Source organism: Columba livia, chromosome 4, assembly GCF_036013475.1.
Source record: "Columba livia isolate bColLiv1 breed racing homer chromosome 4, bColLiv1.pat.W.v2, whole genome shotgun sequence".
NCBI lineage: Eukaryota > Metazoa > Chordata > Aves > Columbiformes > Columbidae > Columba > Columba livia.
In genome coordinates, this window is record NC_088605.1 from 2,189,191 (window position 1) to 2,208,803 (window position 19,613).

Below are 19,613 nucleotides of genomic sequence, written 5' to 3' on the forward strand. Positions count from 1 at the left end.
GTGGTTTCCTACACACTTGTAGACATTGCCCTGGTGACATCTCAGCTGAGGCATTTCTAGACATCACCAGATACTTGTGTAGGCCACCAAATTTTTCTCTCTGTCCTCCACACTTTACTGATTTAATACATTGTGGAGCAACCCCAAAAAGAATTTCATGCCCCGGGACTTGATGGATGAGTCTTCCTCCTACAAATAAACTTTCCCAGGGGAAAGCCGTGGTAGGAATCAAGATGACGAATCCAAACTGATGCTGGTAACTGAGCATTAGTCTCTTTTACATCCCCTGCATCTCCAAGTACTTTACAGAGGGTCAGTTTGGCTGAGAAAGGGCAGAAGCCTGGTGGACAACATGGTAGCAGGGATGCTTGCCAGACAGAGCTTGCGGTAGAGATAGGACCTCTGCTATTTGCCGTTTTAATTGTGAAATTTTCATACCGGTTTGGGATGGAAGGCCAAAATGTTGACATTTTAATGAGAAAGGATGGCTTATTTTGCAATACCGTGTCTTTTTTTTTGGCTGGTGACTGCATTTTAGGGCCAGATAGGAAATGCCTTTTAGGGCCAAATGGGAAATGCCTTCTCCAGGAGCTGCCAGGTGGGTTTCCAGGGGAGGAGGGTGGCTGGTCTCTGCCGAGCTGTCCTGGATGTGGGGATGGCAGAGGTTTCCTGGGCTGTGCCGAAAACTGGAGTGAAATGCATTGACCTGCAGCAATACGATTTAACCAACCTGCATTTCCAAAGGACAACATCTTTCCAGAGGACTCCCATCTGTGAAGCCAGAAGATCACCATACCCCCTCTCTTGGGTCTTTCTCTGACCTCAGCTTCTTGGCTCTCTCCCAGGTTTGCAAAGATCGCCGGTGCCAGAATGCCTCCCTTTTTGAGCTGGAAAAGTGTGTTTCCCGGTGCAACGGCCATGGGGTGAGTTACTGCCCGAGACCTATGGCAAACTCCTGGGATGAGAGCAGATTTTTAAGCATCTCCCACAGGAATGAGCCTTGCAGGGCAGTGGGCATCTGCTTTTCATAACTCTAACATGCATCAGCTATGGGTGAGACAGAGCTGAGGTCTTTGCTTACCCGTGTCCAAGTTAGAGGAAGAAGATCGTTCATGATGTAAGGACCATCTGCAAAATTTGGATTAGGGTCCAGTTTGAAATGGAGAAGTGTTTAGAGCTCAAGGCAGGTGGCTGTTCCTTCTGAGAGCAAAGTAAGAGTCAGAAACACAGCTGGGGCTGCAAAAAGGCAGGGAAATGGTCCAGCAAATAGGAGCTGCTGTTGTCCAGAGCTTAAAGGCTACAAAGATTTGACCTCTGCAAAATGCAGGACTTAGATAAAGCAACAAGAAAATCACTGCTGGATCATGTAGAGAAATGTGATACGCGAAACACCCAAATTTACCCTTCCATTCTGCTCAGTGTCATGAAGGCTCTTGGTTTGGGTTCTCCACCTCAGAACTGCTGTGGCTTAATGAGAAAAACCCTCAGGGGAAGATTTTTAACAAACTTCTGGCCTAATGCAAAGTATTAAGGGCATCAAGCGTGTCTAGTAGAGTGGTGTGAAAACTGGGGATATTAGATACCTGTTCAAGGTTTCTGCAAAAAGCAGAGAAATTCAGTTGTCATTAAGAAAACACCTCTGTACATTGCAATCATGCATTCGAGGGCCACACAGTCACAGACTCCTATCATTGGCCACTTGCTCTCGTCCCCACCATATGGACCATTGTTTCCATATGTCCCTTGTGGTCTCCAACTGTCTTTCTCATCCTGCAGGTCTGCAACAGCAACAAGAACTGTCACTGTGATGCCGGCTGGGCTCCCCCCTACTGCGAGAAGCCAGGCTTGGGTGGCAGTGTGGACAGTGGCCCCGTGCAGCGCGACAGTGAGTCACGACTCCTGGTGCAGTGCCTTGTGACACTGGTGGGGCTGGAGTGATGACACCAGAGGGGGAGATGAGGCCATAAAGCTGCTGACAGCTCTGCTCCCAAATGTGCTGGGTTGGGTGTGTTCAGGTTGACCCACAGCCTGTGCCCAGCTCTTGTTTCTTGGTGGCAACCTGGAGAAGAGAAGCTGAGAGTGAACCTTATTTATGCTGATAAATATCTCCAGGGCGGGTGTCAGAGGATGGACCAGACTCTGTCCAGTGGTGCCCAATGACAGGGTGAGGGGCAGTGGGCACAGACGGAAACACAGGAGGTTCCATCTCAATACAAGGAGAAACCTCTTCACTTTGATGTGCCAGAGCCTGGCCCAGGCTGCCCAGAGAGGCTGTGGAGTCTCCTTCTCCGAGACATTCAAACCCACCTGGACATGATCCCATGTGATCTGCTCTGGTGACCCTGCGTTAGCAGGTGGGTTGGACTGGATGATCTCCTGAGGTCCCTTCAATCCCAACCAGTCTGTGACTCTGTGCCCACCGATTTTAATCAGAAGCCACCAGATGGTACCACTCCCTTTTTGGAGGTGCGATCAGCACTGATATTTCCAGCCTGGGTGGCTGGGAATGAGGATACTGGACTGATGTTTGCATTGAGTGAAGCTGGAGGCTGCTGGGTCTCCCAGGCCCACGCTCACCTTTGTGCTTTCCCTGCCAGATCACGAAGCCATCTTCATATCCCTTCTGCTCATCTTCCTGCTCTTCCTCCCGGCCTTGATGATCATCACTTACTTCTGGTACCGGCGGGAGAACTCGCTCCTGAATAAGTGGATAAAGGAAATCAGGAGGAGGAGCCAGGAGACATATAGGTGGGTGTTATGTCCTAACCCCCTTCTCTCTTGAAGACCCAGTGTGACCCTGAAACTTTTTCTGGCAGCACCCAGCCTGGTAGGAATGGTTGTGGGGGAGCTGATGGTGCACAGGGCCTGTTCCCAACTGATAGGAGACCTGGTTGAGATGTGAAGCATCTCAAGCATCCTCAGATTGTCCTGGGACAATCTGAGGAGGGCAGGAATGGTCTCTTGGACAGGACAACCCCAGAGAGTGATGATGAACCTGGCCTGGTACTGAGGAGATTCTCACCATGTGCTCCTTGCAGGCTGCAAGAGTCGGAAGGGTTCTGAAGTAGCACCAAATTTAGATATTCTCATTATTTCCCCTCTCAGTACAGACGCACACACACAAACGTCAAAGCCCCTGCAATAATTCGAGAAAAAACACCACAACCAAACAACCTACTTCATTACCCTCGTTATCTCAAGACAGACTTGTCATCCCTGTTCGCCCGGCACTGCGAGACTGTTAACGTTAACGATCTGTTAATGGTGACAGGATTTCGCTGACCTGCGGCATTTCGGGAAGCAGATGTTGCAAAAGTGGTTGCTTTATTTTGCCAACTGTGATTTACGTTTCGATACCGGGCAGGAACAAAACCATCAGTCGGAAGTCAACCGGTGGCCATCCCAAAGCTGCTTTTACCTTGCGGAACATTTCCACCTCCAGCCACACTAATAAAGTAAGTAATAATTCACCTTCCAGGTTTGCTTTCCCTCTCTGAGACTTGATACTTGTGGGTGATCACATCTCCCTCTACCAACTGGACAAGCAACAGGTACAGGTCAGAATGGATGATGTCTTCTGTCTGGTGGAGGTCTGGTATAGATTCACCAGAGCTGGCCCTGCTCCAGGTCTCCTGAGCCCAGCACCTTTCTCATCCCTGTGTGCTCTCATAGGGTTAGCGAGGAGCAAAACCTTTCAGCTTTTGGGCAGGATGGTGAAAGTGGTGGTCCCAGAAAATGGAATAAATACCCAGTGGTCCTCCTGCAACTCCCTAGCACCCAGACCTTGAGGTGACATCTGCGTTTCAGCACCCAGGAAACCATGTCTAAGGATTTTCTCCATAATTCTCTTGTTCTTATCCCTGCAGGCACCACGGGCCACGTTCCCCCCCAAACCCAGCACTTACCAGCCCAGCTCCCAGCCTGTCAATGTTGTCCATCCTCTTCGCCCGGCTCCGCACTCCATCCCTCCACGCCCAAGAGACCCCAAGCCTGCCAGGCCACCTCCACCAGCCAGCAGATCACCCATGGTCCCCACCAAAACAGCTGTCTCACAGGTCAAGTTGCCGCCTCCAAAGAAACCTCTTCCCTGCAGCCCCGTGAGGACCCCACTGGTGAGCTTTGCTGGTTGGCTGTACTTTCCTTCCAGACTTAAAGAAATCCCCTGTTTTTTGGCTGCCTGTGGCTCTTTTGGGTTGCCAGCAGTGTGCCCAGGTGGCCAAGAAGGCCATCAGCATCCTGGTTTGTACCAGCACTGGTGTGGCCAGCAGGCCCAGGGCAGTGACCGTCCCTGTGCTGGGACTTGGGGAGGCCAAACCTCGAATCCTGGGGGCAGTTCTGGGCCCCTCATGCCAAGAAAGGCCTTGAGGTGCTGGAGCGAGTGGAGAGAAGGGACCGGAGCTGGTGAGGGGCTGGAGCACAAGTGTGATGGAGGGGCTGAGGGACCTGGGGGTTCAGCTGGAGAACAGGAGCTGAGGGGAGACCTTCTGATCTCTGAACTGCCTGAAAGGAGCTTGGAGCCAGGGGGGTCGGGCTCTGCTCCCCAGGAACAAGCGCCAGGAGCAGAGGAAACGGCCTCAAGTTGCACCAGGGGAGGTTGAGGTTGGATGTGGGAACAATTTCTTCCCCAAAGGGCTTTGGGGCATTGGAACAGGCTGCCCAGGGCAGTGGTGGAGTCACCATCTCTGGAGGGTTGGACAGATGGACATGAGGTTCTCAGGACATGGGGCAGTGGTGGACTTGGCAGTGCTGGGTGGACTGCTGGACTCGATGATCTTGAGGGTCTTTTCCAGTCAAAATTATTCTATGATTCTATGGGTTGGGCTGTCATTCCACCCTAAGAGATTAATCTGTTGCAATGGTGAGGAAAGCTCATTAGGTAATGAGAATATATTAAGGTAGTTTGGGTGGTGTTCCTACATGCTTTGAAGCATCTCAGTTCTGCAGCAGGGGATAGATGTTTGTAGAAGGTCACTGGATGTTTTCTAAGGATGTTTTCTCTCCCCATCCCAGGTCGTCCCAAAGCACCAGCCTCCCCGTCGCCCTCTGCCTGGAAGTCCTCTTCTGGCCAAAGAGCTGCCTCCTGCACATGGACAGACCCTGCTGGTCATGGTCCCTCCTACCAACTTCAAGGCGTCGGGTGTAAGCGCCATGAGCCACCCAACAAGGCCATTAAAGTAAGTGGAGATAGGAGCTGAGCTGCCTCCCACCACTGCTGGGGTCCTGCAGGTGGACGCAGTGGGGGGTCTTGTGGGTCACGTCTGGGTGGGACGTCCCAAATGTCACTGATGTGCTCTGGTCTGGCCCTCGTGGTGTCTTCACCATGACCGGGCTTTCTCCTGCTCCTCCCCGATATGGTTGGTGTGTACAGGTCAGGCTGCTGAGGAGCAGGAGAAATGCCCTGGGCTCTGGGTTCTGCAGGTCTGTACCTGCTGCTGTAGCTACAGAGGCATTTGAAGCCCACCAGCTTTGAGGTAACTGGTCTGTAGGCTGTTGAGGATCTTGTATGGAGCATCTTGGGGCAGCAACAACAGATAGAAAGAAAATCAGATGTCCCAGTGTACCCTATGTACACAAACAACCCTGTGCCCATGCTCCATCTTGCATGGTGCAGGAGAAAAGCCTCCTGACCACCAGCACAAGGTAGCTGTGGGTGTCTGGGGTCTGCAGGAGTGCCTCCACCTGATAGGAACCTACAGGGTTTGGCCAAAGTTGGCCAGTGGTGACCAAGTTTGGGCCTTTGGGTCTTATAGGGTCCTGATAGGTTAAGGGACATGAATGAATGCGTATGGCCCCCAGTCTCAAAGCACAGAGAGGGCTGTTGGTGAGATGCTGGGAGCAAGTGGAGTGAAGGGATGGACACTGATGCTCTGTTTCATCTTTCCTCCCTACAGACCGATGCCACCTCAAAGGTGAGTCACAGACACCACGCAGGGCCACAGGGGGATGGTCTGTGCTGCTTGTGGGGGGTGGCCTTTGGTTAAGCACTGGGCTGGAACCCCTTCTCAGGGCCTCTTAGATGAGCAGGACATTGCCCCTCTTAGTACTCAATAGCAGGGCTTGGGCAGCTGTGTCCAAGGGAATGGAGGACATGGACTTTCCAGTTTGGAACTGAGAGATTCAGTCTAAGTCCTTTACAATATTGCTAATGCTTTCAGCTCTTGCTGTATTGCTAAATCCTCTGGAAATGGGTCAGTGGAACCTCATGGGACTGCACTTCCATATCCTCCTGTAGACCACGGAGAGAAGGCATCACTCTGGACTGAAGCTGACCCTCATGTCCAGACAGTCTGCTTTGCTAATTACTGCTTTGACCATCTTGGACCATTTTAGATTCTAATGCTTTTGTAGTTGTCACCACAAGGAGGCTGAATATGCCCCAAAATTTCTCAGTGTAACTCAATCACTATCGCTGGTCTCTTCTAGTAGATATGACAGGCCTTTCTGTGGTCCCAAAAGGGACATTTGGCACATCCCATCAGCCAAACTTGGCTCCCTCCCCAGGCAGTGTGGTTTTGTCCTTGCTCCAGGAGCAGTCCCTGGCCATCTTCTCTTGAAATGGTGCCCAGATCAGAAAGGGTTGACTGGCAGGGCCAGACTTGTACCGGGGAGCAGGACATGCCTGTGGTCCTGGTCTGGATTCATGACTTGAGACTGTCAGTGTGCTAGGAGAGGGCCAGGGAACTGCTGTCTTTCCTGGATGGATGAGGTGGAAGATTTCATGGATTCCCAAGATGGACTATAGGGTCCATATCAGGTTGTCTGATTTGGTGATGTCTCTTGGTAGTGGACAAACCACCTCGGTTCTTTTTGGGAAGCCACGAGCAGTAACCCCTTGGGGGACATCACTCCTGCGGCCGGTGGGCTCCCAGTTGGTTACTGCTGGTTACTGCCCGGTGCCATCACATGCTTTGGTGGACTCTGCATCCTATTGGCGTTTTGAGGGTACACCAAAGGAAAACACCTCCAAGTGATACAATTTGGTGTTGTATTTTTGAGAGAGGACATGGGTGAGCATGACTGTCCCAGGTCCCCTCGGGTCTCAGGGACAGCAGCTGGTCGTCTTCCCTGAGCTGTGGAAAGATGGTTGTGGTGGAAGTGAAGGATGCTTGGTCTTTGCACTCAAGTAAGTTGTTTCCTTTCTTCTTGCTCTAGGCCAGTCCCAGCCATCAAAGTCCAATCAACCTCCTTCCCCTTGAAGAAGTGACAGACCAAGGACACCTTAAGCCCATACTTCCTGAGCTGGCTCTCCCGATTTGCACTGATGCTGGCGACAGGGGTCTTTTATTCCTCTCTTATTTGTCTTTTGATACCAGAGGACTATTTTTATAAGACAATATGTATTCAGCACAAAAACTGTAGTGGTGGGGGGAGGAGAGGGGAAATCGGTACCGTGACATAACCAAGGGTTCGGGTGGGCTGGTGGTAGGGATGCCACGATGGAGACTCCACCACCACTCCTGGCATCGCTTCCTGGCCAATCTACCCCCCAGCTTTAATTTCCTATTGACATTGCACATGGGCTGGGATGGGGTGACCTGGGGTCAAGGGAACATCCAACATTGATGAAAGATGCTGATGACAGTGGCAGCGAAAGCCGTGTAATATCCTACTAGCTACCTCCACCTTCTCCTCCATGCCTGATGAGACCCCTCAACCCCCACCCATTGCCACCAGAGCTCAATGCTGGGCATTGTCTCCGGGGAGACATTTGTCATGAGAAAAACATGGTTCCCAATTTGGATTGTGCTTGGACATTTCCATCAAGGATCCAAGTTCTCAGGCTCCTCCTGGCTGACTGCACAAGAAAAAACAGTGACAATCTTGGGGTTCTACCTGGAAGGAGAAGATATCTGGGAAATGGTTTAATGTCTGGAGTACTGGTGGCAACTGGTTACCAGGGTGCTTTCAAGGGGCTCAGGAGCCCCCCATCAACGTTGCATGTTCCCCGCTCGTGGGACAAGCCCAGCAGTGGCTCTGTGAGCTGCTACCACTCTGCTGTCCAAAGGGGTAAGGAGCCACAAGCCGGGAACAAGAGCAGGAACACCTCCTGCCTGAGTCATTGGCTTGCCCAAAGGTCTTGGCCAAGCCATTGCATTTCTCTGTGCCTCAGTTCCCCCCGTCTGTAAAATGGGGGGGTAATACCTACCTCACAGGGGTGTTGTGAGGTTTAACAAACTGATATCTTGAAAGGGCTTTACAATCCTCAGATGAAAGGTGCTGTTGACCTGCACAGTACTATATGGTGCCACTTTCCTATGACTTGACATGCGGCTCTGTCAGGGTCTGAAATGCGAACAAAGGCTTTGTACAGTCCCTTGGCTCCTCTGGCTCTTTTATTGCTCAGAAGTTGCTTTAGACACTGAAAGCTCTGTGTCTCCCCCCACACACCAGTGCAAACAGATGTCCCTGGAGCCCCTTCTGTTAGCCCTTAAACCTGGCATCATTTGGTCCAACATATCAACTACCCTGGGTAGATCCCATCTGACCTAGGGCAGATCTTTTTTTGAGCGATGTCCAACCAATGTAAAGATTCTTTAGGATGTAGGCTCAGGGGCGACCCTCAGGAAACTGTTCTGGTGTTTCATTGCCCTCAATGTTAAAAAATGGGCTGCTAATCACAGGTTGTGGTTAAGGCCACCTTAACCTAAGCTGTCGTTCCACCACCAGGCTTTGTTTCGCGGTCTTTAGTCATGCCCATGGGTCTTCCCTGAAGCATCTCTAGTACTTACATATTTTTCTTGGTCAGTGGGACATCCAGGCAGGATCTAGGATCCAGCAGCTTGTCTTAATCTGATGACAAGTCACTAAATCACAGGTTGAGAGGGACCTCCAGAAGACAGGATAAATGAACTGCCCCCTAAACGTTTCCGAAGTCTCATTTTTTCCCAGTGATCTCCCAAGGACTTGTGGCATGGTCAGACTTGAGGAAGAGCCTACAAAGCTCCTGGAGAGGGGAAACCCTGCTCCCTGCCTGTGAATGTCATCCCTTCTATGGGCTGAACATTTGGAGAGGGTTTGGAGAAGCCACTGCAATGATGAAGTTGTTGGAAAACCTTTTCTCAATGAGTTGGACCATTAGCTTAATGACAAAGCAAGGGATGATGGTGCTGCAGTCAAAAAATCCCAACTTAATTTGGGGGTCAGCAATTAAGTGATGATGTCAAGCTGACGCAATGTCCCTGGCCGTGGATTCTTGCCCATTAATGTCACCTGCCTGGACATCACACTTCCCTTTGTCTCCTTCTGTTGGCAGTGGGGAGAGATGGGCAGTTCACCCTCTACAGCCACCCAAACTTCACTGACAGTGCTGAGCCAGGACATGCACATTCGGGGGCTAAATTTGAGATATTCAGGCTAGAAAGGAGTTAATAGAAACCCCCATTTTTGATCACAGGGATGCTGCAAAGACGTACTGGTCTAGGGCTCTGCTCAGCAGCATAGTAAGTGCTCAAAGGTATTTTTACCCTTATCAAAGACCCTTTCTCTTGCCTGGGAGATGTCCTTGCGTGCACCAGTGGGTTTTTCTTGAGGCAGATTGGCTGTGCTGTGGTGCAGAATGACCCGTTGCATCCCCAGGTAAGAGAAGCAGAGCTGGGAACGACCGTCCTAGTCCTCATGCCCAGAACAACCTGCACACTGGGTCCCCTCTGGGAGCAGCAATATAAGGAGGGGTTATCATTTAGGGATGGTGCACATTGGTCTGTTCGCTGGTTCTGTCTAACTTGAGGTGGTCATAGGGGATGCAGATGGATGAAATACATCCTGATGCACCCACAAATATTAAGATGTAGCCTGTGGTCCATGGGCTGGGCAGAACTTGAGGCCTGGGTAGAGAAATTCATGAATCCAGAGAGGGCTTTTGGGTGTTGAGATGACACTAGATGGCAGCAGATGACCAGCAAATCCCCTGCTCAACCTTCCCTCTGAGTTGTTGCCGGGATGTCCAGGGACCAGATCCTCATGTGCAGCTTTTCTCCTTGTTCTTTCTCCCCTGTTCCATCATCTGCAAATCCATTAAAAGCGTGAGCTGGACATGAAAGCTGCCAAGTTCCTCTGATGAGCTGTTGAGCCTGAATTCTGTCCCAGTGAAGCTTTCTCCTTTCTAAAGCGGTCTGTTGCAAGCTGGGGTACCTTTGGAAAATGACCACAGCCTTTCACTGTACTGTGTCTTCAAGCATCAAAGGCACCTTCTTGACCAACTGAGCCTTGCTCAGACAGCATGTGCTTGGTGAAGGAGAAAGGAGAAGACTTTCACGGTGGCTGACCCATCTCAGTCATTTCACTGAAACTCGGGGACACTGAGGCATCCATCTATTGCTTGGAGGGGGTGCGTGTGGGGTAAGAAGATCAGACCGCTTTTACCTTCATCACCTTGGCATTTTTGGGTGCTTGTCTCAGCTTTGCTATAGAGGCCAACTCATACATCACGTCTGTCCCTGTAGGCACTTGAATGCGGAGACCAGGACCAGGGTGAGTACACTGAGTGCTGTGACCTGCTTTAGCCCACCTGCATTTTTTGGCATTGGTCTTGTTGCCTTTTGAGATTAAAGTGTCCACAAAATACCACATCTGCTGGGACGCTGGACCTCGCTGTTTCCCCTCCAGTCAGGTAGGAGAGAACCTGGGACTGTGTTTGTGGAGATGTCCTGAAACAATCCGTGTCAATTGATGTCTTGAGAAAGCGTTGAGGCTGAGAGGCTCAGCCTAATGCTTCGCTGCTGGTTTGAGTAGTCTCTTTGCGTATTCATTTCTCATTTATCCAGCAGTACTTGTACTTACTATGTGGCGGAGCTTGCGAGATCAAAATGGGGATGACAAAAACCTCCTCTCTAGCTCAAGACTAAGCTATATCAAATTCTATGGCTGTAGCTTGTATATGCAACTACACTTTTAATTCCCAGTAATGTCTTGGAAGACAAGATGGGCCCATCCCCTTGGTCCAGTTAGTCTGAAATCCAATTTCAAACTGCAACAAGATCTAGATATTTCAGAAGACAGGTGGAGCAAAGCCCAGCTCCTTTCAGATTTTAACCTGACTGATGGAGCCTGGTGCCAGCCGTCTATCTGGGTATAATTGCCCTTATGTTCTTCAACCTTTCAGCAACGGAGAACCCACGCTGCTCCAGGGAGCATCTTCCTGTGCATTCCTCCCCATGGTACAAATATTTTCTCCAACTTTTTGATCTGATTTTACAGTCTCCATCATCCTCCTGCACTGAGATGCTGAATCCCCAGTGACTTCCAATGAGCTTCTGAAATCGTGGAACTTTTCTGGAGCACTCTGGGGAAGACTTTTTGGGACATGAGGTGTCCCCATTGGCTCTCTGGAGCCTGAGTTTCAAGGTTCCTTGAGTTTGCACCGAGCTCATTGTGGGTGTCCTGGCACCAGGCAGGCTCTGTCCCTTGGGATGTGGCTTGAGGTGACGTTGCTTGTGTAAAACGTAAAACAACCTTTTACTTTTCTCATTTTAATGTTGCATCCTGGGGTGGGGGAGATGAAGGGGACGGACACCTGGACTGGGACCAGCTGCAGGGAGACAACAAGCTTGTGGGCATGCAGAGCTGCAGGCAGAGAGGTGAAAGGAAGAAAGAATTGAAAAATGGGAAAAAAAGGCAGTAAGGCAGCTAATGAAGAGGTTCCTGCAGCTGAGGGAGTTGAGCCTTTCATCATCTTCCAGCGCCTTTTCTTTCCTTATACTTTGTCTTTGGCAGAAGGTGATTGCTCTCTCCACCCATTCAGGGGCTGATAGCTCTCTCCTTAGAGCCAAGAATGGTCCCATTAAAAATGAAAGTATAAAGCACAGCTTGATTTTAATTCACGGTGTCAACATTTCTATATATAAGGAGGGAAAGAGAGAAATAAACTTATAAAATTATGCACACACATACACACATGCTAAAAAGACTGGGGTCCCATTGAGTTCTGTCACTGAAGTGTTGCCTAAAGCTGATGTCTTATCTCTCTAATTTCCAAGTGCGTCTTAAAGAACTGAGTGTCTTTCAAGCCCCAGTACTGTGAAGTACAAAGTGAGCTTGGAGATGGAGCACTTTTGTGTCAGCAGTGTCAAAGCAGCTCTCCCTCTCCAGCTTTCCTTTCTGTTTTTAAACCTTCCACAGAGAAACAAGTTAAGAAATCAGAGCAAGTTTGGACAATGTTTGGAGCTGAGGAGAAGCCCTGCCTGGTGGCTTCATGATGATGTGGCATCTGGATGCAAAGACACTGCTTGTGCTGTCCACCATGGTTTGAAGAGCATCTGTGAGGGGAGATAGGGCTGTACCTGGATTTCAGAGAGCATGTGCAATGTTAGTGTTTTGGTCCCAAATGCTCGGCTAAGAAAATCAAACCAAACCGTTCTAAAAAAGTAAAATTAGGAAGCTAGAGAATGTAGAAATGGGGGTGGAAACACCACAGTGTGGCTTCAAATGGTATGAGATCCCGGTGTCCAGCTCTGTCAACAAGCGAGATATATAAATGAAGAAGAAGCTAATCTGGCCTGATTAGCAAAGATGCGTGGAATTACTGCCTTGAGGAACACATCTCAAATTGCTTTCCTGGGCTCTTTTACACAGTGGTCACTGATTATGTGACTGAACGGGGCTGAGAGTGCCCAGGAGAATGGTTGAGTTTGCAATCACCCCCCAGCCCACACCTCCACTTCATTTGCTTGCAGAACAGCACTGAAGGTTGGGATGTTGCTCACCATCCTCCATACTTGGACAAGGAAAGCTGGTGGGACACTCACCCAGGGACAGAGGGCTATTTATTGCTATTACTGCCACTTCTTTTGTACCCAAAGGTGCTTTAAATAAACTGGAATAAGATTAATTTGTCGTCGTAAAGACATAATTTAAACTTCATTGGTTTGCATAAAGAAAAGAAGTGGTTTCAGTCCAAAGCAGCCTCTGCGACTGACGGACTTCATCCACTTTGTCATCCCTAGGCTTGCAGGGCAAGGAGTTTTGGTCATTGCTGTGCTTGCAGATTAAATGTGCTTGGGAACGTTTCGAGGGTCCTGAGGCCAATGGCACAGAGCAGTCTTCATCTGTGTTATTAAATTCTCCTGCCTTCAAAACAAAGTGGCCTTCAGCAAACTGTCTGCTGGGATGATTCATGGGGCATTTAAGTGGCTGACCCATGCAAGAGTCATACAGTGCTTTGTGCTAAAGCCAAACGTGTGCCAGGATGGACCAACAATTCAGCAGCTTGAGTTCAGGCCACTGCTCAGCTCATGAGTACAGACACAGATTTTGGGACTAGGCTGAGAAGGAAAATGTTTCACCTCTGTGGCTCTCCTCGATCAAGGATGGTCCATTTTTGTCCCTTCTGCTTCTGGCCGTGGTTGGTAGAGAAGGGGTAAAGACAAAAGAAGAGAGTCCTTAAGTCACCTTAGACAACATCAGTGCAAAAGGGCTGATCTAAGAGGTACCTCTAAACGTCTAGACGAGGAGTCCCTGGTGCCAACATCCACTTTAACTGTGAGAAGCCAGTTATTCCCCTGCTCAGTGGTGTATACGAGGAACAAGAAAAAGTTAACACCCTTGCAAGGTCCCTTTTGTTTACGAATAGTCACCTTACTATTCCCATCTGGATCAACTCGATACAGTTCTTGGACTAATTTTCTGGCAAGGTGTGCATTTACACTTTTGGACCTAATTTAGTCTTTGAGACAACCAAAGGCTGGAGTTCAACCTGCCAAGTTGTTCTGCTGGCTTTGCTTAGTGAATCCAAAATGAGCCACAGTTTGCACAAAGAGCCTAATTTTCTCCTGGGCATAAAAATAACAGGTGGCTTTTTCAACTGGTTTTTTTTTTCTTATGCTTCATTTTGTTGGGTTTTCTCTCCCTTCTTGCCCTTTCCAGAAAGAAAAGCCATGACTGCAAGATGAAGTTTAGTCATACTTTGAGTTTCAAATCATTCCTGGCATGATTCTTTTCATTGCGCTGTCTCCTCAACAGTGTCTTTTGCAGGAGGGTTTTGTGCACATGAAGCTTTTGTATTGCAAGTATCTCAGGACTGAGTCAAGGTATTATTGTCCATTCCTGTGCCTTGTCTCTGCAGGGCTCTGTTCCCAGGCACTTTATTAGCATCAGTCGTGCAGTTTGGTCTTTGCATGTTTTTCGGTTTTATACCAGCAGTGAAAATAGCTCAGTTCCCTTTGATGTTCCCTTGGATGGAGATCTTCTATTTTTTCTTCTTCTTTTTGAGCAGAAGCAGAAGAAAAAACAATTTAAACAAGATGTAGAAAGGTTTCAAAACACAGTCTTAATCACGTCCGCTTTGCCTCCGATATTCCTCTGGCTCAGCTCTGAACTGCCCCTCAAACCAGCCAGTTAATGACAAAAGAAAATCAACGATGACACACTTTGAAACCCTTGGCACCGAGTGACACGCACAAAACCTTTTAAAAAAAACATCAGACAATTGGCTGGAGAACTCTATCCATTAAACTTTGAAAAACACAGTGTTTTCTGGGATGGGAAACAGCTGCTCTTCTTTCCTGCTCCATCTTGCTAGAGAACAGGCCCTTGAGTATTGGTGAATGGAGCTCTGCTCCATTTTCAGCAGGAGGTTGGGCTCTTCACCAGGGCTTGCAGAGCAGAGACTGGGCCACCCCAAACACAATCCTGTTCCTTTCAGTTGTCTGGCATCACAGTGGGAATGTCTTGTGTCCAGGCTTAAGGATGGAGGAGCAGGTAGAAGCGACGTGACTGCCCTTTTGGATGCCCATCAGCTACGTGCTGGATCTCCAACGTTGTTCAGACAAAAGCTTGGTGTAAAACCAGCCTTAAGAGCTGCTGGCCATTTTCTCTGTGAAATAGTCTTGGTAGCATCGTATCTGGCCTGGACTCTGCTCCCTGGACATAACCTACAGAGAGCAGAGGTCTTGGGAGGTCTCTCAAGTAGAGCTTGCAATGTTGGTCTCTCCTTGAGGGCTCGGGAATGACCATGGGGTTGCTGCCAACCACCCCAGGGCAAGCTCTGTCTCTGATGGAGATCTTCTGGTGCTACAAAGCTCTGTGATCCTCAGCTTGGGACAAGCCCCTATCTTCATTTGCAGAATGTATTTTCCATGCATTCTGAAGAATTCCAGGAGTGCTGGCTGGAAAGGATCTCCACTGGCTGTCTGGAGTGTCTGCTTAGAGCTTTTCCTCTTTTTGTTTCCATGAAAAACCTGGTGCTGATGGCACTTAGTGTCTGGTCAATTCTAACATCCCTACCAGCTTCAACAAGGGAGTCTTATAAAGCCTGAGCTGTGCTGGAAGGACAAGTCCCATGCTGAGTAAGAGCATTGTAAGACCCCTTAGGGCCCCTTTCAACCTGTGTCCCAAGTGATAGCTCCATGTGCACACATATGGGTTACACCACCTGCTAGGATCAGGTTGTTGCACTCCCGATGATGGTGATCTGCTTTTATACCATCACAAGTCTGCAAAAGACACAAGGACTCTGCCAAACACTAACCCAGCCCCAAGGCCCTGAAGATCTAGCGCATTGCTAGCTTTGCCACCATCCACCTCCAAAACAACGTCACTTGTAGCTGTCATGACTCCAAGGCCGATTAAGCCTCTGTCCCAGTTATTTCCCCTCCTTACAGAGACAAAACAGGAGTTATTGCATTTATGACCCTGCTTGCTTGCTCTGCCGATGAAGCAGAGCTGGGCAGACCTTGTGCAAGAACTGATGGGAGGTGGACTCCGTCCTTTCTCCTTGATTCCTAATGACCAGCAAAACTCAGCCTGGAGTGAAAGCAGGAGATGGATGATTTGCAGCAGAATACCAATTTTGATGATTATATGCTGCACCGACACACCATCAGAACAACGAAGGCAGCTGATGGATTTGGTAGTGCTGGGCGCTTAATGTTCTGCCTTGTTTTGCCTCCTGTCATCTCATGGTGCTAATGGCTTCTCAGTGATTTGTTAGATGACATGACCTCGGGGACATCCAGCTCCCTCTTTCTTTTCTCTTCCCTCCATCTCTTCCCTCACGTGCAGACGTGCACCTTTGTTTTAATAGAATCTAAATGACATGTCTCTGCTTCGGACAGAGTTCAGGAAAGCCATTGCAAGGACAGTGAAACCACAAGCATCCTATGAATGATTTCAGCTCTCCCTTGATAAGCGAGTGACCTGTTCCAGCGATGAAGCTGGGGGGCTATTGATTCAGCTCAGGGCAATTGTGGAGGTTTTCGCTGAATTGGCTTGGTGTGTTGGCTGGAGATTACACCGATTTTCATGACAAGAATGAAGAGCTGCTGAACTGTTCAGTCCGCCTGCTGCCCGGTGGGACTGGGAATGGAGGAACTGCTCCTGGGAGAGCCAGGGTGTCAGAACTGTGTCCAGCTCTGGGTCCTCAGCACAGGACAGACATGGAGCTGCTGGAGAGGGGCCAGAGGAGCCACAGAAACGATCCGAGGCTGGAACAGCTCTGCTGTGGGACAGGCTGAGAGAGTTGGGGTGTTCAGCTGGAGAAGAGAAGCTCCAGAGAGACCTTATTGCGGCCTTTCTGGACTTAAAAGGGGCTGATAAGAAAGATGGGGACAGACTTTTGAGCAGGGGCTGTTGTGATAGGACAAGGGGTGATGGTTTTAAACTGGATTTAAACTAGAGATTTGGGCTGGACACGAGGAAGAAATGGTTGTCCCTGAGGGTGGTGAGAGCCTGGCCCAGGTTGCCCAGAGAGGTGGTGGATGAACCATCCCTGGAGACATCCCAGGCCAGGCTGGACGGGGCTCTGAGCAACCTGAGCTGCTGAAGATGTCCCTGCTCCCTGGCCAGTGCTTTACCACCCTCAAATAATACCTTTGCCTTTGTATCAAGACTCAGTTTGCTACCACTCACATTTTACTCTTCGCTTTGCTCCCACCCTTGCAAGAGGAATTATTTAGTGGCAAATATTGGCAGGTTGCTCTTCTCCTGCTTTGGCAGCTTAGATAATAACAACAGCTCCCTGTGTTCTTCCTACCATGCGGGGCTTTTTCCTTCCTCTCCTTTCTTCAAATTCCAGATGCCTCTTACACTTCAAAACTGAAAGATCCCTGTTCTCCGTCCTTATCTGCAAGGTGAAAGGAGGGAGAAATTGTCTTCTGCCTTTGGGAAGATAAGTCACGTTGGAGTCTTCCTCTTTAGAAAACTCTCTAATGCCATTTATCAATTAATTACTGGGTTGCATTTATGCCCATTAATTCCCCTTGCTGTCTTTCATTTTTGGAAAGGTCTGTGTTGCTCAGGATCTAATTGTCCTGGTCTTACACTGCTTTATTTCTCATTTTCGAGTTAAGTGGATGCCACAGCCTTCTAAGGCTGCTCTTTTATTTCCCCTGCAGATTTCTCTGCCCCCCTTTCTCCTCCACCCTGGTTGCGTTCAAAGCAGATTTGGCTGGGTTTGAGGAGGTGGGGGTGTGAATTATACTGTGTGGCCCAAGCTTTAAATCCTCATTCTGCTCATGAATCAATCACTGCTGAAGCCACGGAAACATTTTCACCTGGAACTTTTTACACTGAAAGATATACTTTCAGGTCACCTGCAACATGCTGGGGTTTTATATCAATCTTGGTTTGTTGCTTGGGTTGAAATAACCAAAATAGACAATTTTGAAGAAGAAAAGCTTCAATTTACCTTTCCCCCCCACCATAAACAGTTTGATGTCTCTGTTTGAAACAATATTTCACTTGCTTCACTTTGACTTAAGACACAGAACTATTTATTTTAAATGGAAAGAAGTTCGCAGGTAAACAAAATGGGCTTATTTTCTTCAAATGATTTGCCAGTGAAAAATTGAAAAGTATACCTTTCTGATGGGTCCAAAAGAATGTTTTTCTTCAGCTCTATCACGTAATCACAGAACTTTTCTCACCACCCTCCTGCCCCACAATCACCATCCCTGATGTCACCGAGAAGCGCAGAAATGCTGCCATTTAAACCGTATTTCAGCAGGGAAGGACTTTCTAATCCTTTTGGTGTTAACTAAGCCAGACTTTTAGAGACAGGAGCAGCATTAGTCCCCTAGGGAATGTGCTTGATACTCAAATTCAGCAAGAACCCAGCATTTCAGAATCCTTTTCCCCAGGCACCCCATGGATTTTGGAGGACATCATCCTGAAAGCCAATTAGAAGGATTTTTCTTTGTAAAACACCCAGAAAGAAAAGGGATGTAATTGTGCTAATGCAATTAAATCCCATTGGTTCCTACTGAGATACAGATGTGCTGGTGGGGTTAAAGCTGTGTGAATTCTCCTGTTGCCATGTCTCTCTGGAGACCAGGAGGAGATGAACCATAACACAAGGAGAAGGCTTTTTTCCAGGGTGTCTTCACCCAAGACTATGGGTTGGATGCTGCTTTTGCTGTCTCCAGCAGGTCAAGGACCCATTTATCTTAAGTGAGCGGTAACAGGCACACCTGTCTTTACTTTCCTTCATTTAAGCCCACCAAATAATGAGCTAAACCATGCTGAGTGCTCTTCAGTAAAGACTCACAGAGGCCAGAAAGCTCAGCAGAGGTCTTAGTGCACCAGATACAGGTTGTCCTGGCTGTCAAGTAAGTGCAGCAGTGACTGTGTGAAACCACTAGCCTAAAATATATCATATTTCAGGGCTGTAACCCCACCTGTCAGGTGGGCAAACACCCATGCTGTGTCTCATAAGAGCTGTCACACCAGCCAAGGTTACTGGTTTGGAGGTGGCTGGGGTCTGGCTATGCTGGATTGCAGGGACCACAGGGCTGATGTCCCTGGTCTCCTTGCTGTTGTTTCTACTCATAAGAAATGCTTCTTCTCCCAAGGAACAAGTGTCAGGATGAGAGAAAACAGCTTCAAATTGTGCCATGAGAGGTTTAGATTAGATATTAGGAAAAAATTATTCCCAGAAAGGGCTGTGGGGCATTGGAACAGGCTGCCCAGGGCAGTGGTGGAGTCACCATCCCTGGAGGGGTTGAACAGATGGACATGAGGTTCTCAGGGACTATGGGGTAGTGCCAGGGGTGGGTTAACAGTTGGACTCTATGATATTGAGGGTCTTTTCCAACCAAAATTATTCTATGGTTCTATGAAAATGGAGAAGATCCAAACTCACAAGGTGTGACTCCAAACACATCTCTCAAACCAAGCATCTGGAGCTGGGAAAACATTGTAAACCCTCTTCTTAGAAATAGAAAAGCATGTCTGACCCAATCCTAGCTTTGCATTTGCTGCTGGGATTGCTCCCTGAGGAAAACAGAGCTGGAGAAACACGTGGGCATCGCACTGGAGTTGTGCAGAGGAGCAGACAGATGAGAAGATGGGGTAGGAGGTCTCCCTATGCCAATGGAGAGAGGGTGGGACTCCTCTCCAGGAGACTCAGAGCAGGGAAAGAATAAACAGAGGTGCTGAAAACCTGGTGAAGTCTGAAAGCTAAGTATTAGTAGGATTAAGACTTATAAGCACAAAAACTCCCACTCCAGAGAAAGAAAGTTAATGCCTGGGTTTTGCACACTAAAAAACATTTGTTAGCAGCAGTATGTGATTATCCCACAGGCTGAATGGGACAGATATTTAAAAATTCACTATTGGATGGATTGCAATGGTTGTGGAGGGGTGAAAGGTCCTGAGATGGAAAGTGGTGGGTAAAATGGGAG

The 19,613-nt window shown here is 48.7% G+C and overlaps 1 protein-coding gene across 1 annotated transcript in view; it reads left to right on the forward strand.

The window, feature by feature from the left end:
- Positions 1 to 8,313, forward strand: part of ADAM33 (ADAM metallopeptidase domain 33) — a 32,359-nt gene extending 24,046 nt beyond the window's left edge. The window contains exons 17-24 of the mRNA XM_065060196.1: positions 846 to 923; positions 1,777 to 1,885; positions 2,598 to 2,748; positions 3,365 to 3,455; positions 3,867 to 4,112; positions 5,011 to 5,174; positions 5,892 to 5,909; positions 7,153 to 8,313. Coding sequence (XP_064916268.1) covers positions 846 to 923; positions 1,777 to 1,885; positions 2,598 to 2,748; positions 3,365 to 3,455; positions 3,867 to 4,112; positions 5,011 to 5,174; positions 5,892 to 5,909; positions 7,153 to 7,204 — 909 coding nt within the window. The 3' untranslated portion in view covers positions 7,205 to 8,313. The remainder of the gene's footprint in view (positions 1 to 845; positions 924 to 1,776; positions 1,886 to 2,597; positions 2,749 to 3,364; positions 3,456 to 3,866; positions 4,113 to 5,010; positions 5,175 to 5,891; positions 5,910 to 7,152) is intronic.
- Positions 8,314 to 19,613: the final 11,300 nt, after the last annotated feature.